This window comes from Mastigoproctus giganteus, chromosome 3 (assembly GCF_048544385.1).
Source record: "Mastigoproctus giganteus isolate SK-2022 chromosome 3, ASM4854438v1, whole genome shotgun sequence".
Lineage (NCBI taxonomy): Eukaryota > Metazoa > Arthropoda > Arachnida > Uropygi > Thelyphonidae > Mastigoproctus > Mastigoproctus giganteus.
Genome location: NC_143577.1, coordinates 57,636,024 through 57,656,173, shown reverse-complemented (window position 1 = coordinate 57,656,173; position 20,150 = coordinate 57,636,024). Strand labels below are relative to the sequence as shown.

General features: G+C 40.0%; 1 protein-coding gene across 1 annotated transcript in view; it reads right to left on the bottom strand.

Moving 5' to 3' along the window:
- The window catches only part of LOC150088039 (heart- and neural crest derivatives-expressed protein 2-like), a 58,651-nt gene extending 41,402 nt beyond the window's left edge, over positions 1-17,249 (bottom strand). The window contains exon 1 of the mRNA XM_090370544.1: positions 16,431-17,249. Within this exon, the coding sequence (XP_090226670.1) occupies positions 16,431-17,162 (732 nt within the window). The 5' untranslated portion in view covers positions 17,163-17,249. The remainder of the gene's footprint in view (positions 1-16,430) is intronic.
- Positions 17,250-20,150: the final 2,901 nt, after the last annotated feature.

Sequence of the window (20,150 nt, the reverse complement as noted above, 5' to 3'; positions counted from 1 at the left end):
GCAAGTATTGCCACAACTTTTGAGAGATGAACAGATTTCTGCATCGACGCAACAGACAATGTGGTTCCAACACGATGGAGCCCCTGCCCATTATAGCGGAGATGTTCGTAACTACCTGGATGTCACATTTGGTCAACAGTGGATCGGACGTGGTGGTCCCGTGCGTTGGCCTGCTCGGTCACCCGACCTATCACGTCTTGATTTTTATTTCTGGGGTCATATGAAATCGCTAGTTTATGACACCCCTGTTGACAATGCTGAGGAGCTGGTTGCAAGAATCGCAGTAGCTGCCGAAGAAATTCGAAATATTCCAGAATGTTCGGATGTCCATGCGTCGGAGATGTGAGGCGTGCATTGTAGCCCGTGGAAGAAACTTCGAACACTTACTTTAATCCATGTACCTTTTGCTTCTTTTCATGTATTATTAAAACGATTTCTCACTTACGGTCTCTTTTCTTTATGGTGCTTCTGTGTACAACACCGCTTCAGGAAAGCATTTCCGACCCCACATTGCTATATGATTTCGAGTTGTCAGGATGTACCCTACCCCTCTTAGAAGTTCTGAAACGTTTAACTGAAACACCCTGTATACACCATGTTATGTAAGAAGTGACGAAAAAGGAACAGAAGGTGTGGCAGGATGAACAGGAGAGGATATCAAGTGACAAATTAAAAAGCTAGATCTGTCCTTGAGTTTGCTAGATACACTAAGATATGCATTACACAAAATATTCTGCAACCCATTGGTCCAATAGACGCCTGATATCGCAACTTTTACTGAATTAGTATTTCCAGTATACTGCAAGGGAGAACCACAGCTTTTACTACACCAAACAACAAAAACAACCTAAGTATTTGCTCACTTGCTGTAGTCGCCAATCTGAAAGGTTTTCGGACCCTTGGCCTCAGTTTGTGCAAGCAACTGAATTATTGGCAACTCTCCAGCTAAATGAAAACTTCCTACAATCCATTCTACAATTGTTTCCCCCCACCTCAGTTTGGTTCCGTGTACCATGTTCCATGGTACACGGAACCAAAAACAAAACTTGTTTGGTGAAATATTTTGTACTTCATAAATTATCACCTTCAAAATAATTGCCTTGGTCTTCCAAACACAGAAACATTTCTGGAAGCCACCTTCTGCAAGCCCATTTAACACTTCGATCGTTATTTTTGTGTGTTTTTTTTCTGAAAATCTTCAAATGGACTGAAATGGGTTCCCTCAAGTACACTTTTTAGTTCGTTGCTTGGCCAGGAACTAGCGAACAGAGAACGCGTTGTTCTGGTACGTTATCTTGATGGAGTATCCAACCATTCTTCCACAATTCAGGTCTCTTCCTTCCAATTTTTCACGCAGCCTTGTCAAAATTCCAAATTAGTATTATTGATTGACAGTTTGATTTCATGGGACGTATTCAGCCATAATAATTCTTTTAATATCGAAAAAAACAAGAAGCATGGTTTTCATCAAAAAATTCTTTTCTTATATAATAATGGGAGACCCATACATTATTAAGTGGAATAAGAGATAAAAATACTTTTGCTTATTTTCCTTAATACCCTAATGACACAAGCAGTAATTCCGATTGTAGAACAAACCTCTTGTTTTCATAATTCTTTCACTACAAACTGGTCAAAGAGATAATTTATAGCCTTGGTTCTGACTGATTAAACAAGCTGTTTAAACAACTAGTCATAATAATTTATTTTCTACCATTTTCTGCTCACGTTTTTCTATTAATTTATGACACAAACTGAGATAAAGTCCTGGATACATCTCACACTGGAAGCACGCATTCCAGTCAGCGATAAAGTCTAGAAATATTGACAACACTGAACAAACCTTTCACCTCATACTAGTATCAAGTTACTCGTAGTAGTGTACCTCACTGACACGGGTCTACCAGTCACGTCCCGTTATAGTTGAGTGTATTTTATAGATCTTGTCAAGAAATGCTATTTTCAGCATCCATGGAGTTCCAGAATTACAACAAAGAACTCATATTTAATTCGCATTTGTTTACTTATTGCACTGACGATACATTGTCCTGTGGATACGATGGTAATGCGGTTTTCTACCATAGACTGAACTTTACGATACTCTCCATAAATTAGAACTCCATAAATTAAATGAAGTCCACGGAGCGGGTTTCGCGCGAGGCTATTTTCAGTCAGAGTTAATGGGAAAGTACAAAGAACAGAGTGCGTTTCAGATTTGTTTTTTCCCCTCGTGGAAGCAGTGCAACTAGCCGTAAAAACAAATCTTAGGTGGTAAGAAATAAAGGCATAACTAACTGTGGGACTTAAACCTATTAAATATAAATGAAAATAACTGGTGCATATCGGTGCATTTCTTATAAGGATACGAGAACACTGGATTTCAAGCTGTAGTCAGTTATCAACTAAATCAAAACGGGGTCTCACATTAAGGTAGTAGTCCGAATTGTCCAATGTGGATCCAAACCGAATCACATTAACGAATTTTGAGGGCCTTCCTTCAGTCAGTGTAGTGTTATCATATCTATGAAGATAAATTAACAAAAATTAATTTATTGTCCTAACAATTTATTGTCCTATTGTTTGAAAACAAAAATGGGAGGACACCTCAATATCGTATCTTCCACAGTGTCTATTAGTGCTGCTGCAACCACATTTTATAAACTTAATTGCCCAAATTTTTTTTTCATGAAATTTAGCGTCCTGGTATAATTTAATATGATAACAAGGGCAATTTATATATAGGTTTCAGGGAGGGAACACGATACGAAAGGGTTCATAGTTTGTGTTATTGTCACCTTGACAGTAACTCATCTTTAACAGATGAGTTTTTCAATGTATTCTCGTCCGAATAGAAGGAGAATGCATTTCCTCCTAACATCAGTATGTCATCTAAGACAGTAAGGTTAATGCAATTTTGCTCTTCCACATATGGTTAGCTAGTTGAAGAAATACTTCAAAAATGAGGATTCGTCCGAAAAGCCATCTGGATCTCCTCATTAGAATCCAATTGAGCACATCTGAGATGCCTTAGGAAGACGAATTACCACGTCGATCTCCTCCCAAAACCTATGTGCTGAGATTCTCTTGTAGAGGAAGGAAGGATTTATTACCACGAGGCCTTATGGGAGTTATTTGGCTTTCAGGGGTTATTATATTAGCAGTTATATGCCTATATTATGTACGGCTGGTTTTCAGTCATGAACTCACGATTATGATTCGCGAAAATAAAATTTTTCTTTGAACTGATTATAATAGTCTTGTTATAATACTCTTTTTTACAGAAAAGAGTGATATAACTTCAGCAAGTACGTACCGCATTTTTCTTGGTATCTCAGATTATGACTATCACTTAATTTTGGACACTAGTATACAATAATAGACATTTATATTTAGAAGTTTGAGCGATGTTCCTAGCCGATTTTTGCAAATAATATATATACATACACACACATGTACAGCAGAGCATTAAAGCTGACTGGAAAGTAGGTATAACATTTAAGCTTATTGGAATGCAAGACAGCAAAGCCTTCTAGCTCAATTTTTTCTAGTTTACGTGCGACCTGGTCACAAAGAATATGTAATAGAATTAATCACGTGGATGGCGAGCATCCTAAAACGCGATTGCTGTTTCTAATTTAATCAGAGGATTCCAACTTGTCCCCTACTTAAAGTTTAATGCCGAAGAATCCCTAGCTAATATCCTTCTCGCCTATGACATACGCCATTTCAAACGCCGCCTTTCAGAAGGGATCAGATGACCGATTCTCACTGGAGGTCAAAATTAATTCCACACTGGAATTAATCTTCCAAGGAGCGAGAGAGATCAAATGAAGCCCCAGCGTTTGTCAGTTTCAACCGGATCATTCTCGTTTTTGTTGCCTATGTTTTGCGCTGGATGCCAACGCTAGGAAAAAAGCGTCATTTCACGAAATGAGGAAGAGAATTAAGAAATAACATCTTACCTTCAGAATGAAGGAAAGAAAAAAAAAAAATTCCCAATAACAGATTCAGGCTACATTTTGATCACTACAAAAATTCACAATAAAAAAAAATAAAAAAAGTAGACCAATCTGAAATACAACTTCTTACGACTGGGTGTTCCCGTCAAAAGAACTATCGTGAGGCCTGTACGAAGAACGAAAAAAAAAAAAAAATGACCAAGCAAGGACTACACGCCGTTAGCCACCTGTTGCAACAGAGACTGGTTCAGGCTTATAGGAAGCGTGGAGGCGAGAAGTCAATATGCAGGCTTCCTCAAAGACCCCCACGAACCATTTCCTAGGCTCCCCTTCGACTAGAAGATCCAGCTAGCGCGCCATTCGCCTCTGTATAAATCAACTCCTATTGTTGCGTCCTAACGATACTTAAAAGTCGATACAGCTCGATCTAGCTCAGCACTGTTTCCGTCAAAACGCCAGATCCAATCACCTACAGGAGTCAAGGGCCAACTAACGACTATCTATTTGTTGAACACGGCGGTGCCAAGAACCATATGAGGTTGTTCTTCCACCATTCAACGATTAAACAATCATTGTGCGAACATTTGGGCTCGTTCTTGGACTTTGACGCATTTTCGAATTCTACAGCACTCAGCTCTTCCAGATCATCTCGAAATCTTACAAATCAAGCGAGCGAGATAGAACATTCGTCTTACCGTTCATTTATTTATTTATTTTTTTTTTTTTTTGCCAATTCATGTATTTTCGGTAGTACTTTACCCATATTTAAAAAAGAAAATGTTCGTTCTTTGTTACATCAATTAACACTACGAGAACGCCTTGATAATGAACAACAGCTTAACACGGCTGCGTACCAACCAGTTACGATACGCAAATGACCTAGTAGGGAGGGGGGGGAACCGTTATGTAGATCAGTTGCCACTGGGTACAGCGCGCATTGACATGCGTAGAATGTTCTCACTCCTGGAACTTGCAAACCTTGTAGATAAAAACTGTTGAAAATCATGGAGAATATTATTAAGCCTTACATCTTAATCGCCCGAACAAATTTTTAGGCACCGCACATGGTCAGCAGAAGTTGCAGTGATCTTATTTACAAAAGATCTGTCGGTGACCTTATTTGCTGTAGCGTTGGAGCCTTTCCTTGCCCTGTTCTTCAGATTTCATTTCTTATGCAAATGACGCAAAAGCTATCATAATCCCACACGATGCTGAGCAGATTCCCCACTTACAGTAAAGCAATCATCAAATACAGCCAAGAGTTTTAACCTCAATCAGTTGAAATCCTAACCCGATCATATCACTCCAGCTGACAGCGACATAAAAATGAACGAAAAACACTGATGTCCAAATGGGCGGCATCCTAGTTAATTTTCCTTTTCCTTCAGACCTGGGCTTGCCTTTGGGCTATCATTTTGAAAACAGAGAGACCAGGACCTTATAACGTATGTGCTTTCCTGTAATTTATAACCTTAACTTGAATATAAATATATAAAACGTCAGTAAATATTAGCAATCAGAAAATAAGATCAAAATGTTTTCCATAGTGTGCATCCTATTATGCTCATGAAAATACGTGATCTTAGATGTTATCCCGGTGATCTGCTCTGTAGCCCATGTTAATCGAAGCCACATAAATGAATCTCCCAGAGAGATCCATTTTATTTTTTATCATACCTAACTGATTTTGCACTATTTGTAATGCACTTACTACAGCTCGTATACGCAAAATATGTTTTAATTTTCACTTGCATCAAATCAAAGTGTATACGAGAGGTGGTCAGTAAGTATTTACCGTCATCTAGAAATATTTGGAGTTAAAGATTTGAAAAACTTAGCTGGCAATTTCATCCTTCTCTATGTAGATACCTTCTAGAACTGCACATTTCTCATCTGTAAATAGGCTCTTTAAGGATTCGTGAATCCAGAAATCCAGGCTTCCACTTCATGAATTACCTCCTCTCGGAAATTTGCAGTCCCATAAAGGTTTCTTCATTTTAGGGAAGAGGTTTGAAGGGAGAATAAGGTGGATGCTGCAGATTTTCAAAGCCATACCTGATTGCAAAGTCCCCTGTGAGAGGAGCCTTGTGAGCAGGAGCCTTGTCGGCAATGTGGCAGACACCTTTGGATAGCGTCATGCGTCTCCAACTTGATAGCCTCTTAACTTTCCCAGGAGGTCTCGGTAATACTCTGTACTACAGAGACCTTCTGGTTTCCCCAAAGGTTCAATTACCTGACAACATGACTTTGTTGTCAGGCGGTTGAACCTTGAGCTTTTTTGGTTGTTGGTGAAGATTAATGTTTCCTTTGTTTGCTGATCAGCTTTGTTTCTATGTTACAGTGATGTACCCAGCAGTCATACAGCGTCACATTTCGGTCAAAAAAAAAAAAAAAAAACCTATATTCTCTCTAAAAAGCTCTCCATCAGTTGTAAGGATCTCTCTGGCAGAGCTTTTGAGATGTCAACAATCTCGGCACTCATCCGGCTACCACCTTAGACAAGAGCAGAACCCTGCGCAATATGGTGCAAACAAACTCATGGCTAATATTCACTTCATCTGCTATAAAAATTTATAGCCATACGTCAGCCTTCAAGGACTAGCTGTTCCATTTTAGCCACAATGGGAAGGTCTTCCTTCTCATAGGCCATCATGCACGCAAATTCGCTCATACCGGAACTGTCTTTCCCAGCCTCATATCCTCCCTTATACAGCTTTCATCTCATCATGAATTCGTTTTCCCAAAGAAATTTTATAACTCTGATCGGACCTCAACCTTCCCCAGCCTGCCACTCTCTCTCTGTATTCACGGGTCTAATTCAGTAACCGATGGATCTAGAAAAATAAAAAAAAAATATACATAAAACTTACCATATTTAGTATTATGTACATATATACATAACATCAAATCCTTAGCAAAAAAAATATTTCTAGATGAGGATAAACACTTGACCGTCCCTCGTACTTCTCCCTAAGATGGCAGTGATTGCCGCGGGGAGGTATTATTAATGACTGCATTCTTTTATGGAAATAAACATAACATCAATCTCCTTTCTTCTTCACTGGCCCATAAAGTATGGCTTTATTTTCACACAGCTTGTGCAATTCCTGTCATCTTAATTCTAATGTCTATGTTAAGGCGTCATTACGCTCTGTAAGCTTGGCATTACGAAATATCCACCAAACGCTCTTTCGCAGAATTCCTGTTCAGAAGTTCCAAGAAGTCAATCAATCTCATCATGACTTTTCTCGTTATCTGTCAATAATATCTGTAACGAGAAACCCTTCGTTTTGATTAACAGTTTAAGACAGAGAGATCCGACTCGATTCGTCAGAGTAAACACTGAACGCCAAAACGCGTGCTTGTGTTGACCTTTGAAATAATGACAGACCTTGAAAACCGACAAAAGTAACTTCTGAAAATCAATCACAATTAGTCTGCGAAAATTGTCTACTAAGTCTACGCAAAAATAATCACTATGTCATACTGTAAGGATATGTATTGTTCAATAAAATCCCAACAAGCTCTAATCGAGTTCTGTTAAATTTAGACCTGATTAAAATTCGATCCAAAAATTCAGAAGTTCCGTTCTTCTACCATGTTTTGGTTTGGAAACATGTTTTCAAGAAACATACTGGGTGACTCATTTCTCCTTAGTAGAAGAGTAATCGACTTTGAGTTATTTTTTAACGTTTACCCCCACCGGAACACCAAAGATTGTTTTAATACCATGAATGGGCTGACGGTTGGGAAACCAGAAGGAAGAAAAAGTAGGCATTGCAAACTCCTCTTGTTATTTTACCTCTTAATTCCTCGCACAGAACTACACGAATAAGTAAATTTAATATAAAATACAGAATATAAAATAAAATACAAGCTGAATACATTCAAGTTTTTTTAGACTTGAGGAGTTTTCAGTGTTAGGTGGGTCGGAAAACTGCAAGCTTGGAAGGGGGGGGATACAAGGACTAATAGATTGACAGTAGCCACTGGCAGAGGTGAAAGTGATTCTTGCACTGCTTCTATTGGAATAAGCAGAAGCCTGGAAAACAAGATGAAGGGTATTTCAGAGACTACTGGGAGTCATTTCGGTACAAGTAAACACATGGGTTGTGTTAGGGTAGCTAAGAAAAAGAACAGGTGCATGTATACTTGCGTTTACACCAATGCTAGGGGTTGGTAAATAAATTTGAGGTATTGCTCAAAACATCAAAGGCGGATATTGTTGGGATATCAGAGATGTGGTGTCACACAGATATAAGTAATGCAGAACTGGAATTTGGGGAGTACAATGTGTACAGGAGGGATAGGAAGGGAGGAGGGGTTATGCTATTAGTTAAGATACACAAAATCCAAGGAAGTGAAGCCAGTCGACATCGCTGGACAGTGCAGTGTCGAGTCAGTTTGGTGTGACATAAGCATTGGGAGATCAAAATTGGGAGTAGGAGTGTGCTATGGGCCTAATGACTCTAATGAGTATAATAAGAAACTGTACAGGGAAATAAAGTGGGCCAGTACATCAGAGAGTCTTATAATGGGGGATTTTAATTTTCCAGATATTGACTGGAATTTGTGGGTTGGTCACTCGCACACTAGCAAGGCTTTTGTGGATTTATTGGATGATTGTTTTCTACATCAGCTTGTTCGGGAGGCAACTAGAAGGAGTAATACTCCTGATTTGATCATCAGTAGCGATTCTTCATGCATTAAGTATCTGCAGATAAAGGAACCACTAGGTGGCAGTGATCACAGTGTGCTGAAGTGGGATTTACTCAAAGAGGTAACTACCATTAGGGGTAAAGGGAAAGGTTATTGCTTTCGTAAAGGCGACTACGATGGACTGAGACAGTATTTAAATTCTATACAATGGGACCAACTGATGACGTTACCAACAGAAAATTCAAAATGGGAAGCATTCAAAGAAGTTATCTTGGAAGCTACTAGGCTTTACATACCAACTAAGAAATATTGTTCAAGATTCAGGCCTAAATGGATGTCAGATGAACTAATGAGACATATGGCAGAGAAGAAAAATGCATGGGATACATATAAATTAACACGTGACACAGAAACCTATGATAGATATAAGTTGATCTGTAACCAAGTTACAAAGGAGGTTAGGCAGGCGAAGGCAGATTACGAGAAATCTTTGGCAAGGGATGCAAAGAATTCTTTACTTATGTAAACTCTAGAAGGAAGGGAATGAATCAGATTGGCCCACTTGATATCGATGGGTCAGCTGTTGATGATCCTGCTCAGGTAGCTAACAAACTAAATGAATATTTTGCATTGACATTCACACATGGAGTTATTCAGCGAGGGGAATGCCCGAGGTGTATTCAACTCTGGCAGTAAGCTAGATAATCTTGTAATAACTGAGAGTAAAGTGGAGGAGAAATTGTTGAAGATAAACACAAGAAAGGCACCTGGGGTGGATGGGATCTATCCAATTATATTAAAGGAGGCAGCAAAGGAAGTAAGCAAACCCTTAGCCATAATTATGAGAGCTTCCTTGGACTCAGGGGAGGTACCCATAGACCGGAGATGTGCAAATGTGACCCCAATTCACAAAGGAGGATCAAAGGGCGACACAAATAATTATAGACCTGTTAATTTAACTTCTGTTCCTGGAAAATTATTGGAGGCACTGGTTAAGAAGCACTGCAGGATCATCTAGACAAGACTTCAGTTATAGCTCGGATACAGTATGGTTTTGTTAAGGGGAAGTCTTGCCTGACCAATTTGATTGGATACTATGATGCAGTCACAAAAGAACTGGATGCAGGGAATAACTTTGATATTATATACTTGGATTTTAGAAAGGCTTTTGATACTGTTGCACATGGAAGACTGCTGCACAAGTTTGAGCAGTATAGCATTGGAGGCAAATTGCTGCTATGGATAAAAGGGTGGTTGACGGGGAGAAGACAGAGTGGTAAATCAACGGACACTGCTCATCGTGGACTAAAATGTTATTAGTGGAGTCCCTCAGGGTTCAGTGTTGGGTCCATTATTGTTTCTTGTATTTATAAATAATATTGATGATGGTATATCAAGATTAATGTCGAAGTTTGCAGACGATACAAAGGTTGGCAGGTTTGTTAAGGACACTAATGACAGTACGCTGCTGCAACAGGATCTAGAAAAGTTGAGCAGATGGGCTGAAGTGGCAAATGAAGTTTAACATTGTCAAATGTAAAGTACTACATATGGGAAGCAGTAACCCCAGTGTAATGTATCAACTCTGTGGTACTACACTGACAGTGGTAGAGAATGAAAACGACCTTGGGGTGATTGTGCAGGCAGATATGAAGTTCTCTGAGCAGTGCAGACGGGCTGCAAGAGTAGCTCATGGTGGCTTATCAATGATATACAGGAATTTTTCTAGCAGGGATAAGGAGGTGATTATTCCCTTGTATAAGGCAATGGTCAGGCCACACTGAGTACTGTATACAGGTCTGGAGGCCTCATTTCAAGAAGGATGTAGAGCTGCTGGAACGAGTACAGAGAAGGGCAACAAGATTAGTGAATGGAACAAAGGGGTGCTCTTACGAAGAAAGGCTTAAGTTTTGCGAATTACAGTGTCTGGAGACTAGGCACCGGCGAGGTGATCTGATAGAGGTGTATAAAGCCTTGAATGGTTTGAGCATGCTCAATGCTGATGGGATTCTTCCTCTTGCTCAGAATAATCACCTGAGAGGGCATAAATTCAAATTGAGGAAAGACAGATGTAGGATAGACGTGCGGAAATTTGCCTTTAGCCAGCGGGTGGTTGGTTGGTGGAACAGACTTCCATCCCTTGTTGTGGAAGTTGATAGCCTAAATAAATTTAAGGCTCAGCTGGACAGGTATTTCGAACGAACTGAGGGATGAAATGGAAGGTTTTTTTTTTTTTTTTGGCTGATGCTGCATAAGCTTGCTTTCTTGCATCATATACTCTACTAATGCTAAGACCATATTGATTCTTATTTAGTGTGTTCTGTGGTCCATTTTCTGTTTGCTGTACGGAAAACCTTAGTTTCCAGGAACAAAAACCATGCTACCCTCGCCCGAGACTGACTAACTGAACCACTTTATGAAAAAGGATGCCATCACCCACAACGCCAAAGTTACGACAGTCAAATACAAAGTTGGTACAAAAGAGAACTAATTAGTCTACTATAAAAACAATGGCATCTTTTAAATCAAACCTTGGCTAATGAGATTAATTATGAGATCAAAGGTTTAATTTTATAGTTCTGTAAGGTAAGAGGAGTTTACGAATTTGATTGACCTACTAGGCTTTAAAAGTAATCCAACACTAAAAAAAGGTATTTCTCTTTCCCAAACACACTCAGGGGATATATACACTGAGTGATCACTGAATTATGACCACCTACCTAATACTTCGTAGTTCCTTTTGCCCCCAGTACAACAGCTATCCGACGTAGCATTCAATCAACAAGATGTCGGAAGCGTTCGGGAGGTATGGACAACCAAGCTGTGTACAATGCGACCAGCAATGCAGGTATGGAGAAGATTGGTGTATCCAGACGCCTGATATGCCTTTCCATAGTGTCCCACAAGTGCTCTATGGGATTGATATCAGGGGAGTTCAGAGGCCAATCGATATGCTGGAAGTCAAAGCTGTGTTCCTCAAACCATTCCTGCACAAAAAGTGCCCGATGGCTCGGCGCATTGTCATCTTGGAAGACACCAACGCCATTCGGGAAAAAGTGTAACATAGCGGGGTGTACAGAGTCAGCAAACTATTGAATTAGCGGAGACTACTGATACGTTGTTCCACATGCACCAGTGGTACAAGTTCCTGCCAGTGAAACATGCCCCACACCATAAAACTGCCTCCACCGGCCTGCACTTTTGATACCATGCATGATGAATGAAAAGCCTCATGTTGTTGACGCCAAATCCGTACATGACCATCCACGGTGTGGAGTAAATAACGTGACTCATCCGACCAGCACCTTCTTCCAGTCTTTTAACGTCCAACTTGCATGCTCTTTGCACCAGGCGAGTCTTTTACGCCGATGAACCTTAGTTAGGAGAAGATGCTGTAGGGATCGTCTTGCTGGTATAGTCCATACGTGCGTCGCATGGTCATGACAGATATTGTTTCGTTTTGGCCCATGTTGTATTGGGTAGTCAACTCTTGAACAGTGGCTCCGCCTGTACGAGTCGTCGACCCGGCACTCACCTCTAACCTTTCGCTGACCTTTGCAATTTTGCCGTCGGGTCGTTGTACACCCCATCAGTTCAGCCGTTTGGGAAATCGAGGCACCAGCTCATCGAGCACCCACAATCTGTCCTTTATCAAAGTCCGATGAATCCTTCCTTTTATCCATCACCCTCGGAATTTTACTACCTACTGACACTTTATCTATGCTACATATGTTGACTAACTCCGTACTTTCGTACCTCACGTGGTCAACACCTAATCTTCAACTGTCTTCTTATTCAAAATAAGAAGACAGTTGAAGATTAGGTGTGGAAAAATTTATTCTTTGCCAATTTAAAAACATCAGTATTTATATTACGATAACTATTGTTGTCGACAATGACCACAGACAATAAATAGCAGAATCATTTTAAAAAACAGTAGAAAGCTGGAACAAGTGTTGGCTAAAAGAAAACTTCCCATTTTCCTGAAATCCAATATAAACCTCTCCCGCCCGCCTAATTTGTATTTAGGTCCACAGATTCTAAATAATTAATAGCATATCGTGTCACATGTTTAATATTTGTGGTGCCCACGGTTTCCTCCTCTCCATCACCGATGTAGCTTCTATGATGCAGCTATGACGTTGACTGGCTTATTTGCTGTGATGGAGCAATTAGAAAAAAGCTCATCCCTTGTACCAGTCCTTGCCCGAGAAGGTGGGCCAGGTTCCGTTGCCTGTACTGGCCTGCCCACAGTAACAGGTGAAAGACTTAAGATCCTGAGAGAGATTTCAGTATGGTGCGGAAGAATTTTGGCGATATTTCAGGAGGAGAAAGGAAATAGCAAGATAATGCATTCCATGGAATGGAGGAGGGTTTGGTTTACCTTGTAGCTCATAGAAAACGCTAAAAGGTAAACCATTAAGGCTATAATGCTTCAATGTCGGATAGAGTGTATGAGGATCAGCCAGATAACTAAAAGCAGTAAAATATGTTCGTGTCTATAACGTGGCCACTCGGATAAAATATGTCATATGGTTAATAAGGTGTCAACAGCACGCACCACATAGGGTAGTCATCTGCCCTAAACAGGAATGAATGTATAAGACAACTGTGTCCTATGCGGAGGCGAGCAAAAACAACTTCCTCTCTGCGGTTCCTGCACAGACTAGACTGCCAAATCTTGATTACAGGATTTATTTGATACAGCTTCTTCGTGACCTGTCCCTGCCAAGATTTTTGCCACTGGGAGTATAATTTAGAGTGTACTATTTTACCTACTGTAGTCTATGTAGGGGACCAACAGGTTACGACTGTTCTGGGGTTGTGGTGGTCTAGCAGTAGCAGTGTCCGTCAATTCAGTATCCCTAATCTCAATGTGGCTTTGAATGCAACAGAAACGAATGTCGAAAGAACACTCAGAAAGAGAATGTAACGTTCACTAGACCCGGGATGGATGAAGATTATTTCATCTGGGATAAAGCCTGTATTATACACCTTTGGTAATTATGGGTTTTAATGCGGTCCAAGGCTACCCTATGACACAGACCTCAGCTGTATATTTGCAGCATTCGTAGGGAATCTTCCAAGATAGTGTTATCCGATAGACTACTCTGACTCGATCCATCTGTGAAAACAGCTTACCGCAATGTTTAATAGAGAGGTTGGATGATGGTATTCGAGCATGCCAGGGTAGAAGTAGTTGCCTTGGTGACTGGGAAAGACTGTACTGTGATGTTAAGCTGCCCAAGCAGCTCTTGGACACGAATACAAAAGGAACGGTTTGCAGGGAAATGAGGAAGGTGTTAAGTTATAAAGAACAGATGGAAAGATTTATAACAGTGAAAATTTCACCTCACGACCTTAATCACATCCCTCTAAGGTTCCGGTGACCGCCTCTTCAGCCTACGTATTCGAAGTCTTTCCGTGTAACCGGGAAAAATTTTTGCAGATCTCGCCAAGCAGGTTTCTTATCTTCAAACCCATTCAAGAAGCTTTAAGTGCCGTCTCCATGCCTGGACACAGTATTCCAATTCTACAATTGTATTTATCAATCTATTCTCCCCCCCACCACCACAAAACAAATGTTTGATAAATTATCGACAGGACACCACGGGTTCCCTAGTCTGCCCTGCTCGGAGAACTTCATGTTCTCCGAGCATATTGTATCGTAACTCCCAAATCCCTTTCTTTATCTACTGGTTTTTAACTCGCCCCTCAACCAAGTGGGTAAGTCATTTTGGGGTTGCCATCTTCCCCAAATGTAAGGATACGCAAAACTTATTTAATGCTTAATAAAATCAATACGTAAACCATATGTAACACCCACAAAAATAGGAAAATATAATTAAATTTTTAGGAATTTCTTGAAAAAAAAAACTCAATGTTTCAAATGGCGGAAATCCTGCTCGATTCACTCAACTTAGCGATCCAAACGAAGGCTACACTGCTCAGTTCTGAATGATTTGCATACTAGTCATCGGAAAGGAACGCTTAACATTTTTTTTTTTTTTGTCGGATTCCTTTAATGTTGTCAAGAGGCTTCTGAAGTGGGTAGCAGAAGGAGGAGGAAAGACAAGGGCAAGTCTTGGGGGAGTGGAGGAGATTAAATAAGTAACCCAGATAGGGGAGCTCTCTGAACAAGCGCAGTCTTCCCCCCACCGTGGTCTCTCGGGCGTCGTGATGTCAGCTGAATCAACCACCCTACCGTTTCCGCTGCTCATTAATTATTTTCAGCGATCCCTGAATGCTCGGAACTCTGAAGGGTGGCTTGAAATATTAACTGCTAATACTTGAGAAAGTGAGGAACAGAAAGCCAATTCACATGACTGCCTTAGGAAAACAACGTATTGGATAAAAGCGGAATTTCTGTTTATGCTGCTTTGCAATTCTGAACACTGCTTCAGACAAATTGGTCTTTCACTGGATTTAACTGACAAATGAAAAACTTGTGTTTCAGTCATCCGACTCTTATTTTTCATAATCTAATTAAACATTTAATCTACTCTGACGTTTAAAAACATATTTTAAAGAGAGATAAACTTAAAATAACTTCCTGAGATGCATTAAAACTTTCTACACAAATTTTCAATCTGTCACCCAAAAATAGTCTGATGCAACAGAATGTTAATAAATTCAACAAAGCGATTTAATTTTTACGCTTGGTAGATTAATTTCATATCTATAAGATGAACAACCCAACCACATAACCCCCTATTTTAATCAATCGTCATTTGACGATTAAAAATATTCAACTGGGAGGATCTTGTACTCTCTTAACAGTCTGAGATGGAAAATGGATTTTTTCCTGGTAAAAATGGATTCCGGTAAAGGTTATGCAAGCAAGTTGGTAGTAATATCATTCACTCAAACTGATGCAACCAAAACTTCAAGTATGTATCAATGGGGGTTGGTACTTTCTCTCAAAAAGCATATTGAAGAACTTAAGCGAAATTTGTACAAAGACTGTAGGAATATCAAAGAAGACAGCCTTCATCCACTCCAAATCAGATTCAGATCTCGGCAGGGAAGATTGGTTAATGAGATGGCTTAATAAAGTGATCCACAAATCAATACTCTATCGAGGGTGATGTTACACGTAAACTCAAGCTCTGGAAACATGGCTGCACGAGATCGACTTAAAGAAGCTAATAAAATTTAGCAGTTGGAAAATTTATGCGCCACACTTAGGAAGTATATGGCAGATACTTGAAAAGAAAGTTGCTGTGATATCCCATTCGCTCACTGTCTTTTGTATTAAGAAAATACCAGGAGTGAAGTGTAAAAGGGGTCGGTGTACAAATAAAGATTTACGCAACCTGGAATCCACAAAATATAATATTCCTGACGGTTGGTATGTCGCTTAATGGGGCAAGGGTTTTTTTTTTTTTTTTTTTGTGTAAGGTCATATTGGGCCTATTCCTGATGGAGTTTATAATGTAAACTCCTTTGACCTCATGCGCCCACCCAAGAGTGTAAAACATTTTATTTTACTCGATCTTTCATCGTGTCCTCCTTGCACATTTCTGCAATGGACGAGAAATATTCTGTTAATGTTTTTTTATTATAATAATAATGACCATCATCATTCCAATGAGCACGTTTTTAAGACTTGTCTGTGTTTTTAACAAATGCATTGCGCAACCGAGACTTGGAAAGAGTCATTTAAGTTGCCCTTTCATTTAACGGCAGTCAGCGAGGTGTTCTCACACATGACACCTGACCTCAGAAAACTGCCGCCAGGAGCAATTTCATTCCCGCCCATCAAGTTGGCACGCGCGCTGATCAATCACTGGTTACTAACTAATTACTTACTATTTCCTGCTTCCTCCTCTGCTCCCTCGATTCCACTGTCTTCGTGACCTCCGCCTTGAAACCGCTGTGGTGAGGACTCTCCGAGCCGCCCTGCGCCAACAAGTCCATTAGGTAAGCGATGTAGCTCGTGGCCAACCGTAGCGTCTTAATTTTCGACAGTTTGGTGTCGGACGGCACGTTGGGAATGCAGTCGCGGAGCTCGGCAAAAGCGTTGTTGATGGACAGCGTCCGCCTTCGTTCCTTGCGGTTGGCCGTCATTCTGCGCTTCCCACAGCGTTCTACTCGAACCGGTTCACAGGCGGAAGTGACGGCTCCGATGGGGGCAGGTGCGGACGGAATGAGCAGCGACTGTTCGGGGCTGGACGGATAGGGCGGCGGGCTGCATTCCGTGCTGACCGGACTCAATTCCGGACTCTGGCAACCAGCGAAAGGCCAGGCGACGTAGTAAGATCCCTCCGCGGCAGCGGAGTGAGGGTCAAATCGGGTCGGGTAGTAGGGATGGTAAGCGGTGTCGGCGACGAAGGACTGGGGATAAGTTCCCAAAAAACTCATGTCTTCGTTCAAAGTTTGGAAGAAAAAAAAAAAAAAAAAAACCGCACTATTCCTAGAGTCCCGGATGGACGCAAGCAAAAAAAAACGATAGTCACAGCCACATGGCAGACACCAGGCGCTTCCCCAAGCGAAGGCACTGTCGGAAGGTAGTCCGTGTTCAACTGGCTCCGAGGCATGCATGAAGACTCCTTTAATACACCTCCGTAATCAGTGATAGCATTCGACCTCCCATTCCGCTGTTCGAAGTGGCCCACAAATCACGTGGCCCTCGCTCACAGACCCGGATGTATAACGAAAGATCGAGAGGGGAACACGTCGAGACGCGGAGGACGAAGTGCATCCACTTCAGAAGCTCCGCCTGCCGCACGCTCCGCCTACCCTGTTGCGGATGAACGTCGGCAGTTAGTTAAGAAAGGAGATGCAGTGACTTGCGGCGGCGACTTTTTCCTGCGGTGAAAAAGATCATTCTGAGACGGATTTTCATTTCAACCCGAATGTTAAAAGATGCCTAGGAACTTTGTGGGTTGCTCTACCTTTGACCTCAACAGATGAACTGCGTTCTCAATGAACCGAGATGCATCCTCATTTTCGTTCCAAAACAGAAACTAAAACGTTTGTATCGAATATACACTATGTAAAAAAAGTTGTCATGATAGGCAGACGTCACGGAAAAAGCCTGTAAGTTCTTTCCTTCAACGCTACTCCAAAAGCATCCCATGTTTTCCCTGTATATCATCTTATTTTCATGTAAATACCCCCACCCTTCTATTTATAGACTTCGTCCCCGTGTTGATGTTAATTATCCATAAGTGTGGACTTCTCTGCACTACCTCCGGAGACAGAACATGAAAAACACGAATGTTGCAGAAGTAGGACAACATACCAACCTCAAATTTAAAACAAGAAAAACATTCTGTGGAGTTCTGCTACCCCCCCTCTGTCTGTTGATTCACTCGTAGCATACAAGACATTCCTAGGACAGGGCTGGATTACGCCATCTAAGAAACATCGCGTGGTACAGATTGCTTCCAGCAAGTGGTGCTGTCCCGAGAATGGGGTGATGTAGTAAACTATTGCAGAATCAAAGAAATGGTCCAACAACCCACACAAACAGTTGAAAAAGAAAATCACTGAACACATCTGCCCTTTTCTTTAAGTAATTAAACACTACTAAAAAGGGGTGGATAAGAATTTTAGGTAGAATTCAATTTTACGTATTTAGGTTAATCAACTAATAGTGATGGGCATAATTTCTTCTGAAGAGTAATATTTAATTCTGTATTTTTATGAAAAACAAAACTAGAAATTTTACAAAAACTGTGAGTGCTCAAAAGTTTCTCCCATATTTGAAATTGGCGCAAAACAAGTTCATTTGGTCATAATAGCTAGTTTTTCCTCACTCTACGCAATTTTTGATCAAAGATAAAAGAAAGTTGACGTAATGTTGAGATATTAAGAGATTCTGGGTCAGAAGAATCGTTAAAGTGAAAGAATTAAACAACATTGGACCCAAAACTTTGGTGTTGTAATATTTAAAGGTGTTCGTGAAAGAGATGACAATGCCAAAAGGGACACCAATTGGTGAAGATTTTTTTTATGAAAGAATCTATCTGGGTTAACGAATAAGCGTTTATTACTCGGTTGGATCATTTCAATAAACACAAGACAAAGTGATCCTTATCCCGGATGGTCAGTATACAAAGTCTTCATGCAGCAAATTTGTCTTAGTTTGTCTTTGCTGCTTCCACCATACAACTCACGTCCCCAAACTTCTTCATTTGCATGTATTCAAGCAACTAAAACGCTACTTTAACCAGCACCTTTTCGGCAACATCCTAATTGACATAGAAGTACAGTATAAACAAAGTTGTATTTAGAGAAATATTTCGAAATCTTGGAACGAAGCTGGGGCAGTTGTAAGTGGTGTCAAATTTCGAAAAATCAGGAATAATCGTCTGAATACGAGTGCAAGTCCAAGTCACAAATATAGAGGCTAAAAACTAAATAAAATATCGAAGCAGTGACCTCGAAAAGTCAGTCTAGCCTAAATGACGCCTAGTAAATCTCAACTTAATGGATTCCACCAAGAAGATAGCCCTACACCTAGAAAGTTAGGAAAAGATTTAACTTCTTTCAAGCATTACCGCAGGAAAAAGGAAGTCTGAATCATAAATGTTAAAAGTAATATCGTCCGAACATATTTTAATTAAAAGAAAACAAAGTAAAATCTTACTAATAAATTTATAACCATCAAAGATCTGAGGAAAATGATTCTGAGAACAATCAGATTACTGGTGGATTTTTTAAATTAAGTGGTCAACTGCCTAAAACTGGGATATGAAATTCAGTGCCACCCCACATCAATTTTCTAAATGGATGCACAGTGGCAGCTGAAGATTTTGGTTTGAAGAATATAATCTAAGATCAAATGGGAAATGATTCTTTGTATTTACACTCAACGATCCACTTCAAAATCACAAAATGCAAATGATCCACTTCCCCGCTAATGCCAGAAAGTTTCCAAAAGCATTGTACAACTAGATATGTTCAATTATTTTACATGATAATTTTTGCAACATAAATGTATAGTTTTTAAATTTAAAAGGGAAATTACTGAAACCAGTTAAATAAATAAATTTTTCTTTTTACTCATAGATGACAGATGGGAAATCAGAAACAGATATTAAAGGATTAAAATGACCAGATTATCTTTTATAAATGAAAAACCTTAACAAGCAAATAATTATAAAAACAAGGGTGTGGAAAGACACTTCAAGTAAACAAAGAGACAAGAAATTAGAAGCTTTCTTTTAAAGCTAAAATCTAAATTTGTTTTACTTCCAAAGAAAATATCATTTTCAGTTTAGGATAATTTAGCGCGTATGCTAACTTCTCAGTTTCATTTTAAAAGCAAATAGGAAAGACGCAGATATACAAGCAACATACAGTGCAATTTATAAGCCGATTTAATAAAATCGGTATTCAGAAATGAATTCAAAATGATCCAGCGAACATGGAGGGATAGATGTTTGTTCAAAGTTAATTCTCAATTCAGCAGAACAGTGGTAGTTAAGTTGTTTTATGCCGTGACAATTTTTAGACATTTTATTTTCAGAAAACTTGATTCATCTCATCGATGTGATTGGTATTATACAGAAGTCTCATGAA